The sequence below is a fragment of the Ceratotherium simum genome, chromosome 36 (assembly GCF_057802395.1).
Source record: "Ceratotherium simum simum isolate JZ-2026a chromosome 36, ASM5780239v1, whole genome shotgun sequence".
NCBI lineage: Eukaryota > Metazoa > Chordata > Mammalia > Perissodactyla > Rhinocerotidae > Ceratotherium > Ceratotherium simum.
The window spans coordinates 14,841,151-14,861,119 of record NC_141935.1 but is presented as its reverse complement, the minus strand read 5'-3'; the positions used below and the strand labels follow the sequence as shown (position 1 = coordinate 14,861,119).

Sequence of the window (19,969 nt, the reverse complement as noted above, 5' to 3'; positions counted from 1 at the left end):
ATGTCATAACGATGTTGAAATCCTTACCCTAACTCTTGTTACGGAAATAAATTTGCTCGCATTATTTTCGATTTCACTCTATTTATTAGGGCAGAAAATGCACTAATATATTTTCAGGAAGTATTCAACTAAAAGGTTTTTTACTTAACTCTGTTAACCAGTAAATTAAATGAACCAGAACATTTTAGGTTCATCTTGGTTAATTGAGGAATTATTGTATATTTCACAGTTTTAGCATAATGACCATCTTTCAAGGTCATTAGATTAGTAGATGGAGATCACGTTCTCAGCCAAGTTGCGTTGCCTTTTTAGATGGTCTTAGTGTGTTGACTAAGTGCTGGAAAACAAAAACATACAGATAACGAAGACTTTAAGCAGCCATTGGAATTGGGGAAGATATACCGGAATTCAAACCACTCTGGTTTGCTCCAGACTTGGAGTAGATATGTTACTACGTGTGGCTTCATTTAATCTTCCTGGATGAGTGGATAAATTCCTGAAGGGTAGAAACTGCATCTTTCAAAATTCTATCTGCATAGTGAAGCACAGTGCCTGGTGGAGACTGGAAGCTTAGCGAACGATTCTTGAATGAATGAATGAACAAATGAACGAATGAAGACTAAGTGTACTTATTTCATAAAGAATCTGAGACTTCTGATATGAATTAAATAATTCCTGTAAAATGTCAGAGTTGGGGACTATGTGGTTTCAAACATACGATCTTTCTACTAGAAAAAATAGCATAACATGTTGCTACCCTCAACAAATGGTATTGTGAAGTGTGGTAGCTCCTAATAAAGATAATAAGTTAGCAATTGAATAAAGAAGCTAGTAAGACAAGTATCAAGATAGTTAGTGTTTGACAATTTTCGTATTACTGCTAGATATTTACCTCTTGATAAACATTAAGTGTTACATACGTTTCCTGGGAAGATTCTTGGAAATGATGAGCTTAATTTCTCAAAAGATCATTATTATTCTTGTTTTTTCTTCATAATTTAAAATATACTGCATTCTGAACATCTTCAGACTCTACTTATCTGAAAACAAACTATTGGAAAAAAGAGTGCTGATTTTGGATCTTCTTCATAGTTATGATTTCAAAAATAATTGATGTACTTTTATTAGTTATGCATTTCATTGTACCAAAATGGAATCCCTTATTTGGTCAGAAGTTACTCATCATTTCAGGGTAGTATTATGGCTTTGTGATTTTTTTCTTAAATGGCTGTTATTAATAAAAGCTATAGGAGATGGGTTGAAACACGTTATTTTAATGGCCCAAAAGTCTTTTAAAGACTTTGCCACTTCATAAAGGCATCTTTAATCAATCTCACAATTTTGTTTAGTTTTTCCAAATCAGAATTTTAATCAGCATTCAGTTGCTTTGGATGCAGTGGCCTCTGGTACTGGCAAGTCAAACGAGATATAGATTGGTTCAATTTCATTTAGATAATATCAGTTGGATTAGACCAATCGGAAGCAACTTTAAGAACATTTATTTCTTTATTGAAGGAACTAAGATATTGTGCTGCTTACTTAGCACCTCTAAATGCATACAAAAAGAATGTGGACCAAACAAAATAAAACATTCTGCAGGTAATTCTGTTATTTCAGCAGTCCCTTTAAAAATTCTATTTCATTTACCAGAAAAATTTTCTCATAAACTCCTTGGAATCTTAAAAGTCTTCTTTGTCAAGTTGCTATTTTAAGGATCTTAGATGACGCAGCACAAAGAACAGTCCTTTCAAACCAGAGGATGTTTTCATTTATCCCAGAAGGCATCATAAAATTCTCAAAACAAAGTAAATTTTAATTCACACTGTATTTTAAAAAGTATATCATTATATGTCATACAATACAGTATTTCTTTGGGGAGAGTTAGCAGGGGAAAATTCTTAGGACGTGAATAAGAAAAACAGTAGAGACAAATAGATTTTTAGAATTAAGTCTCAGTGTGTTATGAGTTTAACAATAAGATGCTGCAACATTTTTCCCCCTTAAGGAAAAAAATCTAGGAAATGCAAGTGGACGAATTTATCTTTCTCTAAGGACTGGAAAGAATGTTCCTGTGACCATTCTTCCTTTGTTAACTCAGCTGTCCCAGGCGGCCTCTTTTCCTGCCACCTTTTCTGGTGGACTTTTAGCACATTTGAAATGTTTTGTTTTAATTTTTCTATTTAAATGTCCAGGTAGTTATTTCTTGAGCTAACATCAGCGTGTTCTGGTGCTTTGAGTCGGGCCACAAGCTCAATTGATTCCTCCTTATTTGCAAAGCTTCCTTTCTCAGGAGGAGTATGGTTTCTCTCTTACATATATATGCACATGCCACAGCTGAGAATTAGAGAAAACCCACAGAGGTTAATTAGGTCCCCAATTTTAATGCAATTTCATGCCCAGGCCAGAATTTGACCCTTATGAAACTTGCTTAAGCTGATGAGAAATCACCCTGAAGACACGGGCTGCTGTTGTTTTCTTACGACAGAAAACAAGATTATCTCCCTGTCTATTGACCGTATATTCTTATTTGTACTTATAATGAATTTGCAACTATTTGCAACTACTTTGCGAATAGTATAATACTTCAATATGAGAAAATATCTTTAAAAATCATCAGTTTCCCCCTATCTTTAGGGAAAAGAATTTTGACTGCTTTAAGTGTTAAAAGTCATTCCTTCAATATCAAACTGAAAAGCAGGAGGCAGGCCCAAAGAAATAAAGAGGTGTCTTAATTTTTTATGTTGGTAACATCTACCTTCCATGAAAATGACTAAATAACCTCCTTCTTTTTACACTATCCTATAATTTTGCTTCTTTTTTTAATCAATTTTGGTAAAATTTAGTGCTTTTGGAAAGATTTTTAGGTTTCATTGTGTAAATTATGGGTATAAAATAGAGTCTGAACAAAGCTTAGGTGTAGTTTTCAAATATCTATGTTATATAAAGATACAATTGCTAATATTTGCTAGCAAATATAGGCTGGAAAAACCCTGTGTGTGTGTGTGTCTCAATTTATTGGATAAAATTTTATCCAATAAAATTTATTGGATAAAAACGCTTATCCAATAATTATGTAGCAAAGATATTTTCCTAATACACTTAAATGTTTATTTTGTAATTATTTGCAGTTTATTATGAAAGTACACACAGAAGTTTCTGAACATCTTTAACATCCATGTTTCCATTTATGGCATTAGTAATACCTTTTTAGGGAATAGGGGGGTTCTGTGATCATTTTAACTTTGTCAGTCATATAATGAAGCCCATATCCTCTGGCACATAAGTAAATGATTTGACCCTTTAAACCATTAAACAGTCACTCAACAACTGCTTTGTTGTTGATTTATGAGAAATACTATTTTATTCGATTTCACGTTGTGTTGTACTTTAAACAGATTGGTCACACTAAAGTAAATAAAAGGCATTTATGTTTACGTTACATCTCTTTTTTCCCTAGAAATCATTTATTTTATTCTGAAGTAGTCTTTAGTCTCTAGTACTTTTCTCGTGTGTGTGTGTGTAATTCATTCTAGGAACCTTTGTGCAAGGCTAATTTTCATCAGGTCTATTCACCCAGTGAATATATGCCCTTCATCTCTAGGCTCTAACTTGAGATATATTTATAATTCATACATAAATACATTCTGGGTTATTTTCTAATTATTGGAGACGGCTGTCTTGTGTCCTAAAAAGCAAACTAATTACATGTCAAACCTCAGCATTTAAACAAATTTATTTTGGGAAGTAAAAGGAGCCTTATTTCAAAGAGTCTGGAACTCTTATTACAAATTCTCTTTCTTCGATGCTCATCTAAAGTTTTGTGACCCAGAGTGAAATGTGCTTTTTTTTTGCATCCCTGTTCAGGCTTGCACGGGGGGTGGGTGCACAGTGAGCGAGGCCAGCGAGGCCCTGACTGATGAAAGCACCCCTGAAGGTGTGCCGACCCCCAGAGCACAGTCCTATTCACCCCACTCCTTTCACATCTCCTGGACACGGCCTGAACATCCGAATGGTAAGTGAACTCTTTTAGCCTCAAGTTAAAAAGATGATTAGCAAAGGTAAATTAATATTCTAAATGGCAGCTTATATGTGGTGCTTAATTTTTAATGATCATTTTAGCACATAAAATACCTGAGATAGTATCATTGTCTGTAGTTGGGAGATTGTGGTTTTTAGGCTAACACGCAATTTTGGTGGCTCAAAAGTGCTCCCTTTTGATAGCTCTTGTGTATTGCATCTTATTGTTGAATGCGCTCCCGAAGAGGTGAAAGGAGCAGATGAGAATTCCCAAAGAAGGCTGTTGTCAGTGTGGCATTGTGGTTTTGATGACTTTCTGTTTTTCACGGCCATTAGTTCTTTCCTGGAGAAGCAGAGAGATGGAAAGTTCATGCGTATATTGCATTTCAAATGCTTTTGATTTAATGTTTGTCTCAAAAAAAATTTGGAACTCTATATTTTTTTAATATTATTTATAAACATTTCAACATGCAGTTTTTAAACAATACGTACATTAAATATATATACATTTGTACTTGAACTTAAAGTGGATTGTGTATATATCTAAGTAATATACACGTCTTTGCATAGTTTAGAAAATTAAGCTAGCCAGTTCAAGTTTGCTAAAATAAAATCTTATTATAAAGAATTTGTAATAACTTAACTTGAGGTAGAAATTGCTCTATTCATTTATCGGAAATATCTTTAAGTTTCACATAATATAGCATCATTGTTCCACACTGATAGAAGCTTACATAGCATCAAATTTTGTCCCTATTTAAGACAAATATCAAGAAGACTTTTAATATCATAGAAACTGTTTTATGTAACTCATTACTGAAAAGTGAAATGGCCTCTTCATAGCCAAAAAGAATGGAAGAAAAAAATTACAATTTTATTAGTTTGTCTTATGTTTACTATGATATTAATTATTCCAGTCATCTCATTTTAATTAAACTTTTGGCAAAAGGCATTAGATATATTTGAGGTAATGGAGAGAGCTCTAATAATTAGAGTGAGTGATTATCTCTGCTATTGAAGTTATTCCTGTACTGTTACGAATTTCCTAAAAAAAATAAATGGGTGTCTATTTGATGCTTATATTAAATAGTCAAAAATCTTGTCATACTTCGTGCTCCACAAAGAAATCTAGTCTATAGATGGCAATGAAAATATTAGTGATTTATTGCAATTGGATTGCCGTTCAGTTCTATTACATGATTTGCATAGTAGAACACATCCCTTCATCCCAATTGGTAGTTGTACCTGGCATTACAGCTGCGTTCAGAATTCTAGGTTGACTAGAGAAATACTTTCTACATTTCCAAGAATCTTTGCATGTTATGTTTTGTGCATTTGCAAGCAGTTTTAAAATAGATTTATTAAACATTAAGAATGTGAGAGATTTGTGTTAACACTTCCATTGTATTCTAAAGTCTTGTGCTTAATCATATCAGAATTTTCAGAATTTTTATTGTGGGGCAATAGTTAGACATTTAAAAATAACAGTTTTCATTAAAAAAAACTTTTTCTCTCCACTACTTCTCTCTCCACTTTCCCCAAATTTTCCAGTGTTTGGTTTTTATTGTCCATTGTCTGCAGAGGGATAATCTGATTGTCGGCCAACATCCTGCCCCTCTGTCTGTTTTCAAAGCTCCCACACTTCCCCCTAAAAACCCAAAGAATAAAGTCCAAATTTTTTAGTTTGGCACTCAGGCCACTCCCAGCTTGTGACTCAACTTGCATTTACACAGCCTTGTAACACGCTTTCCTTTCTAGCCACCTGGAATATCTATGGCTTAATATAGGATTGAAAGACATGCACGTGGAATCAAAAAGACCTACAGTCAAACCTTATCTCTGACGTGTTGTAACCGTGTTACTTTGGGAAATTTACTAAATTCCATAAACTCCAGTTTCCTTGATTAAATAATTGGAGTTAGCAATCCCTACCATCTCGCCATCTTTACCTGCAGAAATTCCTAACTCATTCCTCAGGGCCAAACATAGCCCTCTTATTTAGTGAAGTCCACTGTTCCTTGAGTTTAAGTTAAGCTTTCCCTCGTCTGTTGACCACGTATCCTGTTTCTATGCCTTCATAATGGCGTGGACTTTATTCATCCCAGGCTCAAATTTATTTGGGTACACGTCCAACACACCCACCAGATGATAAGGACTGTAAATCACTCATTTCTCCCTCCCTTCACAGAGCCTAACACAATGTTATATTTTCCGTTGGCACCCAATAATATTTAGTTCATTTAGTTGTTTCTTGTGAAAATTGCATTTGATCAGTGGCATATATACTGTAGAGTCCTGGCTTTCTAATGATACCAACAGAGAGAATAGAAGTAATTACAGGCCAGTTCCTGAAATATATTTGAAATATATTTGTTCCTGAAATATATTTGTTTGAAATGTATTCGTTCCTGAAATATATTTGTTTAGCTGTGTGAGGTCTGGGACTAGGTTTTTCTTTTAGGAGTTTGGATTTTACATTTGAATTAAGAATTTTTAATTTCTTTTCTGTAGTATACCTGGTCCAAATTTCATGGAACTAGGCCCATATTACAATATATGCTACAGTATGGTTGCTTTCTAATTGCTGAATATACTGCAGAAGAGTATACAATTGGAGAATAGAAGAGGTTTCATCCTTATGTTACTAAAGAAACCCTTTCAAATGATTTTAAATTGTGTTTATCAAACATATCTGATCATTAGAAGTACTGATTGAAGACATAGATTCTCAGCTCCACCAAAAAACCCTGAATAATCAGAATATCTCATTGACTTAGTTATCATCAAAATGCTGATGAGTATTTAATACACCCTCTAGCTGAGACCTCTCTCCTTAGGACCCCTTCTGAAGACCTCCACATGGATTTCTATTACATTTTAATCTCGACATATCCAAGTTGATTTCTCCTCATGTTCTCTGTCCCTCTACCTGCCCTTTCTTCCGTGTTCCTTCTCTCACTGATTAACACCACCCAGTTATGCCAGCCAGAAACCTGGGTGGCACTCTTGACTTCAACCCTTGCTCACCCCGGACTTCTCATGTCACAAAACCCCCCAACTACATACCTCTAATGAAAGCCGCCAATATCTCTCACCCAGATAACTTAAAGAGGCTCCTCATGCCCTGCAAAAATCTGAATTTATTCATTCAAAATATATTTTTGAGGGCCAGCCCTGGTGGCCTAGTAGTTAAGTTTGGTGTGTTCCCCTTCGGCGGCCTGGGTTCAGTTCAGATGTTAGCTTGGATATTCGGCAACAGATGTTAGCTCACAGCAAATCTTCCTCAGCAAAAGAAAAAAAAAAAATATATATATATATAGCCCTGAGCTAACATCTATTGCCAATCCTCTTCTTTTTTTTTTTTTTTTTGCTTGAGGAAGATTTACCCTGAGCTATCATCTATGCCAATCTTCCTCTATTTTGTGAATGGGTTGCTGCCACAGCATGGCTTGACGAGTGGTGTAGGCCTGTGCCCAGGATCTGAACTGGCGGACCTGGGCCACTGAAATAGAGTGTGCAGAACTTTAACCACTTGGCCATGGAGCTGGCCCCTATGTATATATTTTTGATGACCTGCGAGGGCCATCATTCTAATGGTACCAAGATGAATTTACCCAATCCCTGATCTTAAGAGTATCGGAGTTCCTTGGGGGAAATATCCATGTAAACAAATAATCACAAGGTAGGGATGTGCACAAGGTGCCAAGTGTATGGAGAAGCAGCTCCCTGAGGAGACCTATGGGAGCTGCATCCCTCTAGGATATCATCCCTCTGAGTCTTCATTAAGATGTATCATGTCCAGATATATATACACATTCAGACTGTCGTACTCTGTAACAGGTGCTGCTTGCCTGGTTTGCACGGTCTAGATTCCAAAATCTTGACTCTGTTAGTTATATACCTACATGAATTATTTCACTAGGACTTTTTAAACATGAAAAAAAGATTCGAGAAAAATTAAACCCACTTCCTGTAATAAGGACTATGTATATTTCCAAATACATGCCTGTATGTGACAAAATATGAAAAATACAAGAAGGTTCTGATGTAAATGTCCGGGTCTTGCCTATCAAGCAATTGATGGCCTTCAGCCAGAGTGGCTTAGGGAACAGGCTTTCTGCTTTTCATAACTGATTCTGTTTTAAACGATCGGCTCTTACTCATTCAAGTCTGGTGGCAATCCTTACCCGAGGCTAAGAGAATGGCCTCCTGCCTCTCTAGTTTCTGTTCTCTGTCTCCCTGCTCCTGCTCTGCAGCTCGAGCTGGGAAGCTTGCTCTTTGCTTCAGGACATGCTTCATGTGCTCAGTGAATTCTCCCTGTTTCGGAATCTTTCATTCAGTGCTGTGCCACCAGCTCCAAGAATAGTGCCTGACGCATAATAGGTGCTCAATTAAAAATTTGTGGATGACCACTATCAAAAGGAAAAAAAAACTGAAAATAACAAGTGCTGGTGAGGATGTAGAGAAATTAGAACCCTTGTGCATCGTTGGTGAGATTGTAAAATGGTGCAACTGTTATAAAAAACAGTATGAGAAATTCTTCAAAGAATTATAAATGGAATTACCATATGGTCCAGCAATCTCACTTGTAAATATTTATTCAAAAGAATTGAAAACATGATCTTGAAGAGGTATTTGCACACCCGTGTTCACTGCAGCGTTATTCACAATAGCCAAGAGGTGGAAGTAACCCCAATGTCCATGGACTGATGAATGGATAAACAAAATGTGATATATATACACCCACACAGTAGAATATTATTCCTCCTTAAAAAAAGAAGGGAATTGTCACATGCTACAGCTTGGATGAACCTTGAAAACGTTATACTGAGTAAAATAAGCCAATCACAAAAAAGGCAAATACTGCATGATTCCACTTATACAAGGTATCTAAAGTAATCAAACACAGAAACAGAAAGCAGAGTGTGGTTACCAGGAATTAGGGGACAGGATGGGGAATAGAGAGCTGCTGTTCAATGGCTATATTGTCTCAGCTTTGCAAGATCCAGAAGTTCTATAGATCTGTTGCACAACAATGTAGATATACTTAATATTACAGTATGGCACATTTAAAAATGGTTAAGATGGTAAATTTTGTGTGTTTTTTTATCACAATAAAAAAATATGATGTAGAGAGCATGGAATAAAATGCAATAAACTTTTAAACCAGAAAAAAAATGATTAAGGACTGTGTTAGTTTAAAGCAAACAAAAATTTCAATTAATAATCACATAAAGATATATGCATAAAATGCACATTTGTTAAACACAGGTAAGATCATACTGTTTGTCCTGTTCTACAACTTGTTTTTCTCGCTTAACAATACGGTGGAAACATCTTTCCATGGCAGTTAAGTGTAGCTCAAAGTCATTCTTTCCAAAGGCAGTATAGAATCCTGCTGAATGAAACTACCGCTTAACGTAGCTCGTCTTTTATTGATGGGCATTTAAGTTTCCATGATTTTGCTGTTATAAATAATGCTACTTCTTACTACTTACCTTAGTCTGCCAAGTAGAGTCTTTAAGTACTGAGTCATTATCACTTGCTCACACCTAAGGCTTTGCTTTCCTTCAAACACGTCCTGCTTAATCCTAGTCCCTTGCTTCACATACCTGCAAAAATGGTGGTGTGACACTCTGCTCGTTTCTCTAATCAGAGCCCTCTGCATCCATGTTGCCTCTGGCAATGGTGTTCTTTGCAGGCTGCAATTTCAGACAGGATTTTAAAACCTATGAAAAGAGCTACTTTTTGGTCCGAGGTGGATAAGAACCTTTTATTCTGTAGGACCTTGACTCTTCCCTTATAATACCATTAGCCATCAATGAGAAGTAGCACAAAGGATTACTGTCTAATAAATGTGTGACCTGTATTGTGTAGATTACGATTGCATAATTAGAATTACACTTTTGAGAACTTCCAAATCCCCATGAGCCATATTCCTTTTGAGAAGCTTGGGCCTTAGAATCTGGAAACACGTTTTTTCCTCACACTTGAAGTTTACCTTGCTGAAGTCAGCATGGATATCTGGCTATACCAAACTTATTCCTCATTGTCTAGCATAACAATAAGTGACATTTTAAACTAATAAAAAACTAATAATAATCTAATAAAAAATGTTTTAAAAAATCATACTAAAAATATAGAATGTGAAATTCTTATCCTTTGTTAATACTTACAATTTCTTGTAACTATCCACTTTCTTTACCTAAGTAAGTTTACGGAAACAGGTTCTGTTAGACTGTGACCCACATGAGGGCAGGACTTCTGTGTGCCTGTTCATTGTTCTGGTCCCAGCAGGGTGCCAGTCTTGAAGTAGATGGATATTAAACAGCTGTTGAGTGAGTTAACGTTTACTGATGATAGGGACAATAATAAAACGGTAATTGTGTTGAGGTGAGAAACTATGCATATGCAATCATACGATACACACAAATACACATTTATAGCGTGTTTTATCATGTCATGTAGGTGGGATGATTTCAAAGGCAGTTGGAAGGCCTTTCCCTCTTGGCTTGCTGAAGGCTCAAAGTACATACTTAGAGACCCAGTGGTTTGGCATAAGATTTCATCAGCCTCGTAATTTGTAGATATTCTAAAGAGGGACAGCACTTGAAGCTGGATCTGCTTTGCATGCCTCAGTGTGAAAGGCTGTATTGTTAACTGCCATCAGGATCTGGCAATGTCAAGATGGGCATAGTAAGAGGAGAGCATGAGACCTGGGCACCCATTAGACAAGGGTCCTGGGGTTTCCTTGAGAAAGAAAAGAGTACTTGAGGAGCCTACAGAAACGTTTTCCTAATTCAGCCTTTTGTATTGGCCCAGCTTTGTGAGAATTTATATGTGGATTTGTACCAAGACAGTAAAAAGAATGTCAATAAGAACAGAAAAATTGGGGGAAGTTGATTATTTTTGCAGACTTATACAGCGTACCAAGAAGACAATAGAACATTATTGAAAGAACATTTAGTTCAGTTTTTTGAGCATCTATGTTATTTCAGGAATGGGTGGTAGAGAAACCAATTAACTATAGAACTTTTATACACATTCTATATATGCTGTCCTTAACATTAAGAGATGATAGTAGAGAAATAAATTTTTATAATGTATGTACCTGAAAGTGTATGTGTAAATACTAATTAAGTGCAAAGAAATAAGTATTTGATTTCCTGCTAACGCTAAAAATAAAAGTAATAGTAGTAGCTACAATTTATAACTATGTGCCAAGTACTTTAATTTGCATAACTAGCCCATGAAATAGGTATTGTTATTCCAACATTCAGATGTGGAAACTCAGATTTATGAGTATTAAGTAACTTAATTACTTAAGGCAAGACAACTAGTTAAGTAGGAATGTAATATAAAACAAGGTATAAATGACTCAAAAATTCATGCTTTTATTCACTGTCCTCTTCTGCTTCTACTTTTTGTAGAAATGCTCATGATGTAGAATTCCATCTAGCCATGTGGAAAAAACAAGAGAGAAAATTTTTAGATACTTTTGCTTGTTCAATATCCTGTTCTCAGTGCCAATATTCTAAATTCCTAAGATCTCTGTTCTGATTTTTCTCTGGTTTTAAAGAAATAACTATTTTTTTTTTTTTTTACTTTTTATTGTGAAATAACTTTATCTTTAAATAGTCAAAATGGGATGCTACTTTCTTTCCTGGAAATGCTCAGTTTTAATAGGAGAAATGGATTCTAGAATTCAGCGAATCACTTAGGAAAACTGCTTGACAGTTTTGAGCAAACCTTGTGTAACTTTTATGAAACACCTCCGATCAGTTTGTCAGGTAGAGTCTCCCAAGCACCATCTTTTTTAGATTCCGTTGATTCCATTTTTAGGAGCGCGTAACAGTAATAAGGCATTATTCACAATGTGAAAACTAGTCTCTCTTTTCCTCTTTAATTGAAGGATCAAGTATTCACACAGGGAGGTATCTGCCACATTCAATCATCATCCGAACCTTGGGGGGAAACCCTCAGTTGATATTCATATTGCTGTGCTGTACTGGAAAAAACAAACAAATATGTTTGGAGCATCTATATTCACTATGCATGTTATTTTTATGACACAATAAAGCATTGTTGTTTAATTCTTACAGTAAACAGAATTCTTCAGTGTAAACAGAGATCCCTTGTATTAAATTTACATTGTATTGTACTTGTATTGAATTTCCTTGGTTATATATGACAACGTATTGAGCACCTTAGGAAATACAACTTGACATAACATGATGAAGAGGCACAATGATATATATCCCAGTGGATGTGCTTTATGGACAATTATGATTCAGCTTCCCTGTGAAAATTAAACACCTTAAAAATTCTACCATTATGGAAAGAGAAAGGTGATAAACTTGAAACTGCTTACACTAGAGAGCCAATGAGAATTAAGTATCCATTTTGTGGATTATCCACTAAACAACTGAATTCGTAGAACTGGATTAAATAGCCTGATCCCCCTTACCATGTGGCATAATATTGTTTTATTTTGTTGTAGCTATCTTACTGATTACACAAGAGAATAAGCAAGAGAAAAGCACAAGAAATACAATACAGTGCAATATAATAAAATAAACTACCGTAATTTTTTTTATGTTGGATATTTTTCTTTTGCCTCTCTAGATCCATTCTTTACTCTCTCCACTCAGCCTTGTAGGAGGAGCATCCATGGGCTTCACTCACAGCATCCATGGGCTTACTTTTGGTGTGTCCGTGGGCAACTGCAGCAAGAGATGAGAGAGTGGGAGGAGAATGGAGAGAACCACTCTCCTTGGTTCCCTTTCTGCCTGGCTCTGGGATCCAGGGCGTCATTCCTCCACCAAAGTCCACAGCTCCTATCCAATGGCCCTTTCCTAGAACTCCAGTTCTGTCTCCAGGTTCCTGTATCTGTTCTCATCGTTTCCCCTGCAAATTTAACGTTTACTTGCTCTTAGTCAACTAGTTAGCATGGTCTCCTAGGAGTACTAGCTGGGGTGCCTTATCATCACTTGATGCTGTGTTAACTCTACCCATATCTTCATGTGTAGTCCATTCACTAAACCATACTCAATTGTCATTTGTGTTGCCATCAGGTTCCTACTGAGACCCTGAGTGATTCCTAAATCTCACTTAACACTTAACACATAGAATTTTGGGGGTGGGATGTAGAGACAAAATGTTTTCCTTCATTCTGAGAACGGCAAAAACAAATAAGAAAGAGAAACAAAAATTCCATTGTGTTGAACTTTGTGTACATAGACATTTTAAAGCAAGTAAGGAAAGCCCTATTCAAAAGTTCTAGATGCAGATCGTTTAATAAATCTGTGATGGTTAATTTTTTAAATAGTAATCAACTTATTGATATTTCACTGAAAGCTTTCTATTTATTATTATGTAATCTTTATTTGGTATAATTAATCAAATAAAGGTTTATGACATGTTTCCTCTTGATGAAGTAGCTCCAGGTGCCAAGTTCAGCTTAAAGATCAGTTTCCCAAATAAGCCTTATACCCTAACCCACTCAGACTAAGTTAGCATCCCCGCCTCCCCCCTACCTTTTCTTCTATTCCGTCTGATTCTCCTTTAATAAACTTTACACACACATAACGCACTTACTCTGTCTGCTCACTTAGATTGAAAGTTTTATGAAGGCAGGGACCAGGACTGTATTTCCATTATGTAACACAATGCCTGGTGCGTAATTGGTACTCCATAGTCTTTACTGAGAAATCAATTACTACCGAAAACCAAATCCACTACAGCTAGCGGATTCTTTTCAAAAATTATTTTCTAATATTTAGTAAGTACCTGTTTTTTCACTCTGTGCTCTCTGGACTTGGTTGGGGGAGGAGAGGAATCTTAAATAAAGAATTAACATGCACATATAAGAAACTGCTAGGTGATGACAGATAACACACCAGTAAGGAATACAGACCTGTCTGAAATGTGTTTTTGAGAGATGTGTGGATTATTTTTTACAAGAGATGTGCAGTACATGATATGGGTCAGAATAGGGGGAAAGAGTCTAAGGAAAGATTCCCATAGTCAATAAGGCTTTAACTTACCGTTGAAGAAAGGGACAGCTCTAAGTTCATTCTTTTTATGTGCATAGCACTTACTTCCTAGGGTATTTTCATATATGCTCATGCGTTTGATTCTCACATTAACTCTGTCAGGATACCAGAGCAAGGAATATTACCCCCATTTTATTGGTGAGGAAATAAAAGCTTAGAAAATTGGAGCTCCTTGACCAAGTTTTAAAGGTGTGTGGTCATGAAAGAAAGGCTGTGTGCAGTGGAAGAAAGAGCTTCACAAAGAGGAGCCCTAGACCTCGTTTCCTGATTTTGTTTCTGAAGCTTACTTTTGTTCCACCAACATCTGAGAGAGCACCCAGAACATAGCAGGCACTCAGTAGCTGCTTTGCTGATTGAATGACTGATCATTTACATGTATATGCATAAAATAGACACTTAAAAATAATTGGCCAGGGCTGGCCCCGTGACTTAGCAGTTAAGTGCGCGCGCTCCGCTGCTGGCGGCCCGGGTTCGGATCCCAGGCGCGTACTGACGCACCACTTCTCCGGCCATGCTGAGGCCGCGTCCCACATACAGCAACTAGAGGGATGTGCAACTATGACCTACAACTATCTACTGGGGCTTTGGGGGAAATAAATAAATAAATAAATAAAAATTATAAAAAATAAAAAAAATTGGCCATACAATGTATACTGTTCTACACTTTGATTTTTTTCCCTCTTGACAATATGGAGTAAGCATCTTTTCGTGTCAGTACATATAGCTCTCCCTCATGTTTTCTGAAAGCTTAATAGAATGTCATTGAACGAATCCACAGCTCCTACACCACCATGAGGCTGGTATAAGTGGCCATTCTTTGGTGCAGCCGCCTCTCATCAGTACCAGCTAACCATTACTCGTGGACAACATTGACAGTGAGGTCAGGTGCTTGGTCCCATATACAGTCCTCAGATGGATTCTCATTTATCCTGAGCTAGTGTTGCAAGGAGAATTCAGCCAATAGTTAGATCCTCAGGAGTCCCAAGGCTACAGGAAAGGCAAGCCCTGAACCAGCTTTAACCCTTTCCTTCTCAAACAAAAGCAAACCAACGGGTTGAAAGTATAGAATAAAAAAAGAAAAGAAAGTTGGTCTAGCTACTTTAATATCAGACAAAGGAGACTTTCAGGCACACAGGATTATTAGAGATGAAGAGATAACTTCATAATGATAAAAAGGTTACTAAAATTAAGAACATTTCTTTACATCAAAATGCACTATAAACCAAGTGCCTTCAAAGATAAGTAATAGAGTGGGAGATGATATTTACAACACGAGTAATTGTCAGAAGACCAGTACCCAGAATTTGTAAAGTATTCTTAGGAATCAATAAAAAAAATGGGGGAAAGATTTCAAAAAGCATTTCACAAAAGAAAAATATTAAATGGCTAATAAACATAAGGAAATGTGCTCAAGCTCTTTAATAATCTGGACAATAAAAAATAATACCAAAACAAGATACCATTTTACATACACAATACTCACAAAAATTTAAAGTGTGACTATACAAGGACTTTTTAAGGATGTGGAAAAATGAGAATTCACATGTACTATTGGTGGTAATGGAAACTGATACACTTTTTGAAAAGTAGTTGAGCATTGTTTAGTAAAGTTGAACATAATTTGACAATTCCACTTCTGGATCTATACCCTAAGAAAATTATACACATTTTCTCACACATGCCTTGGGTCACACATACAAAAATGTTTATAGCTACATTGATATAACAGTCAAAATGTGGAAATAATCCAAATATCAGCAGTAGGATAAATAAATAAATTATTCCATACAGGAATACTATACAGCAGTGAAAATGAGTGAAGTATGGCTACCCTCAACAACGTGGATAAAACTCATGAACATTATATTGAGCACAAAGAGACGCAAACATACGTGCAATTTGATTCTGTTAATACAAAGTAGAAAGCCGTGCAAAACTTAATTACATTGTTTAGGGATACATTTCTAGGAAGAAAAACAAGGAAACGATTCTTAAGAAGTCAACCTAGTAATCTACGAGGGAGAGAAAGTGTTGGAATCATGAAAGACACGGGAGATTTGTGGGGTGCTGGGTGATTTGTGGGGTGCTGGCAATATTCTATTTTTTAACCTTGGTAATGGTTATCTGTCTTTTTTAATATGCTTTTCAAATACAACTTATGTTTTACACACTTTCCTATGTTATATTTTATTATGTAAGCTTAAAATTATAGGGAAAATATAGATACACAGGGGCTGTAGAGTATAGTGTTTGATACACCGTAGAGTCTGAATTCTCCAGTGCCAACCCATAGCTCTATCACTCTCTAGCTGTGTGGATTGGCCAAGCTATCAAACTGCTCTAAAACATGATTTTCTCATCTGTAGAGGGAAAGTGAAACTCCTTCCACTTCCAAGGTTCTTTCCTGAAGATGAAATGGTACCTGATTAAAACACAAATACAGTTGTTATTGTTTCAGCATAAACTTCCTCCGACTTGCGTTTGCCTCTTCTTATTTGTCACGCTTCCCTACACAACAGTTTTTGTTTCATATTTTAATTAAATGTTGTATTTTGAGATAATTATAGATTCTCATGCAGTTGTAAACAATAATGTGTAGACATTCCGTGTACCCTTTACCCAGTTTCCCCCAATGTCAACATCTTCCGAAACTGTGGTACGCTATCACAACGAAGATTTTGACCTTGATACAGTCAAGATACAAACAGTTCCATTGCAAGGAGTGACTTTTTCTTTTAATCCTCAAATTGAAAAACAATCCCCTTTTCAATCAGTAGACAGAGGTAAGTTAGTTCTTTGGGAGCAGGCTTCATGTGGTTTTCATTGCTAACTTTAGTCCATCTCTGATAAATTAGACCCTTCGCTTTTCTGACTAGTGATACTGTTACACCATATTGCTCTAACACATCCCATCCCTAAGCATCATAAGTTTGTTTTATTAAAGAAGAGAAAGTATATAAAACTGTTAAAGATATTTCTTTCTTAGACTATGCCACACACTCCTGAAATCTGGCATTCCCACATCCCTGCCTTAGTAACAACTAGTTATTATACATTCAGGAAAAGATGGTTTTAAGTGTTTTTATTTTTCTTTTTGATGTTTTCAGTTGTCCCACTTCTCCCTACCTCCATGGCCTTCCCTGCACCAGTCTATTATATATGTGACTCTAGATTAATTTTTCTAAATATGACTTTCAATAAGTCCCTAGTCAGTGCATAAAAATGTCAATGGTTCTCCTGTGCATCAGGAGCGGCATTCAAGGCCCCAATCTCCCTTTGAAGGCTTATTTTCTATCAGACTTTAACCCATTACAACAATAACAACAAAATACTGGTCTAATCAGAATTTATTTACTATAATTTGCACTTTCTTGCCTCCATGAATTGAAAAATGTCATTTCCCCATCAGGAACATCTTCCTGAGTCATTGCCTTTCACATTTCACTTTTTATGGAAGACCAGGCTCCTCTAAAAACCTTTTAGGACTCAATGTTAGCCAGAGTGATTGTTCCCTGCTGGAAGCTCCTGTACTTACCATCTATGCCATTTGTTGGGCATAAAGTTTTTTGTGGTGCTTATAATTCTCACTTAACTCTCAGATTGTTATTTAATTAGACCTGTATTTAACCCTTTGCTTACTTCCCTAAAATCAGATATTATTTCTTATTCTTTCTGCCCCCCAAAGCAACAAGGATAGTACCTTTGAGGTAATTGACTTTCAATATGTTAATATTTTCATTAGGCTCATCTTAATTTCTTTTAGGGCCAGAGCATATTCATTAGTTCTTACTTTGAGTGGAATTCCTGAATATTTTAGAAGCAAAAATTAGGATGAAAATGGAGAAGAGAAGTGGTGGCAGGAGTGTGATGAGATTGCCAGGTCCCCCCTCCCAGAATTTATATTTGTGTGACTTTGGGCAGTAAGTTAGCGCCTCTAAGACTCCAGTCCCTTATTTCTATAACAAGGCAAATAACAGTACTTATTTCTTGGTGTTGTCAAAGTTGACGGAAATAATTCATATAAAGCACGTAGCCTATTGTCTGACTCAAGGTAAAATGTTTCGTACATTTTTTAATAGTAAAGTATTTTATAATTTCAAAAATACTTATGTGGCATTTCAAGGACTTAGCATTTTACTTTTCCCAAAGTTATTTGTACATGTCCTGTACTCTAGTCATAGAAGGAAAGTGTCTCCTTAGGCTTCTGGATATATTCATTAGTTTCTGTTACTCACTTTTGGAATCAGAGGTCAATGAAAATTGCTGTATTAATAGATATTTTTGACTTATTACTTACCCAATGTTGTGTTTTTGGAACTGAATTATCCAATGTTTCATATTATACTAATTTTATTTATATCAAAATGTCTGCTAATAAAAACAAGTTATGAAATCTGCCTGCATATCTTGATTAGAAATGGAGTGTTCTTTTCAAATGATCTCTCTTATTGTCCGTAAATTTACCAGGAAGTTTGACTGTGTGACCTTAACTCAGGATTTTATAGCTAATGGCCTTACCCAAACCAGATCAGAGGAAATGCCCACACTTATCTCAAGCTCCCTTTCTGAGAGCATCTGTGGGCACCAGCTCTCAACCACAATGGTATCCCATTTTGGCCTGACCTTGAGATCTAGTGATTGGCTGGTAAGACCTGGACCAAAGGGCAACACCTTGAGTCTGTTTCATCCTCATGACATGCTTACATTGACCCCAGCTTCCTGATTCTGGGATGGGGAGCTCTCATCTTGCTAGGACTCAACAAAAGCCTGATTGATCACTGATTACATGTGGCATGATCAGATATGTGTTTTGAAAAATGTCCTTCTGTATGTAGTATGAAGAATGAATTGTATGGAAGCATGAATAATGCATCAAAACACTTAGATGACTATTCTTCTCAGGTAAGAGATGATGGCAGAATGGACTAGATGGCCATGGATGTGGAGATGGGTAAAGATCAGTATGGAAGGTAAAGCCTACAGGACTCAGTGATGGAGTTGGTCTGATGGTTGAGGTAGAAAGGAGTGTCAAAATGACTTAAAGGACAGATTGCACTCACTCAGCGTACACTGGTCCTACAATTGGTATTTTAGCTCCTTTTACAAATGTTGTCAAATATTGGTTACCTACAAAAATGGTAACTCTGTGTGTGTGTTTGTCTGTTTGTGTATGTACATGATCTCACCTGCCTTGAAACTCGATTTCAGTCTCATCCACCCCCAATTCAGATGCATCCTAGATGCTAAAAAGTGTCTGAGCAGTTGACTTAACTGTCACAAATCTCACTTAATTTCGTTCTCAGCTCATTTGCCATGTACTCATCTTACTCTGAGCCCTTCTCTCAGTAACTGTCTATTATTTCTTTATCCACAGTTGCAGATGTCATGGTTATCTAGTTTTTCAGCATAGCTTGCTAGGAGTTGACTTGCTAGAGTCAGGTAGACAAAGTGACTTTTGAGAGACTGTCACTGAGGGATAATGGAGAAGAACTCAGAAAGTAGACACAAGAATTGATAAAATGTAGCCACGGAGTGATGTTAAGGGTAGAGCTGAGTAAGTGGCCTATCTCTTCAGTCCCAGAGGGTATTACTGAATTAGAGAATATGGCCTTTGATGTCCATAATGCACAGTTTGAGTCATCACAAAATGGTTCAATTATATTCATTATAGTCTGTGTGAGAAGACAGGTAAGTGTGTGGTGCTTGCTAGAAAGATTTCCTTCAAAAATGGTTAAGATTTTTAAAGTTTATACCTAAGGGAAGAGATTTAGTTATAACGAAAATTAACTTCTATAAAATATCTCATTTCCCAATATGTCAGATAAATGAGATATTATGTGCATAATCCTAGCATAAAAGAAATTCTCTGTTCCCCAATTATGGAAGAAAAAGGAAAT

The 19,969-nt window shown here is 36.2% G+C and overlaps 1 protein-coding gene across 1 annotated transcript in view; it reads left to right on the top strand.

The window, feature by feature from the left end:
• USH2A (usherin) overlaps nt 1-19,969 on the top strand; it is a 761,558-nt gene that overhangs the window by 416,718 nt on the left and 324,871 nt on the right. The window contains exon 35 of the mRNA XM_087424358.1: nt 3,865-4,012. Within this exon, the coding sequence (XP_087280484.1) occupies nt 3,865-4,012 (148 nt within the window). The remainder of the gene's footprint in view (nt 1-3,864; nt 4,013-19,969) is intronic.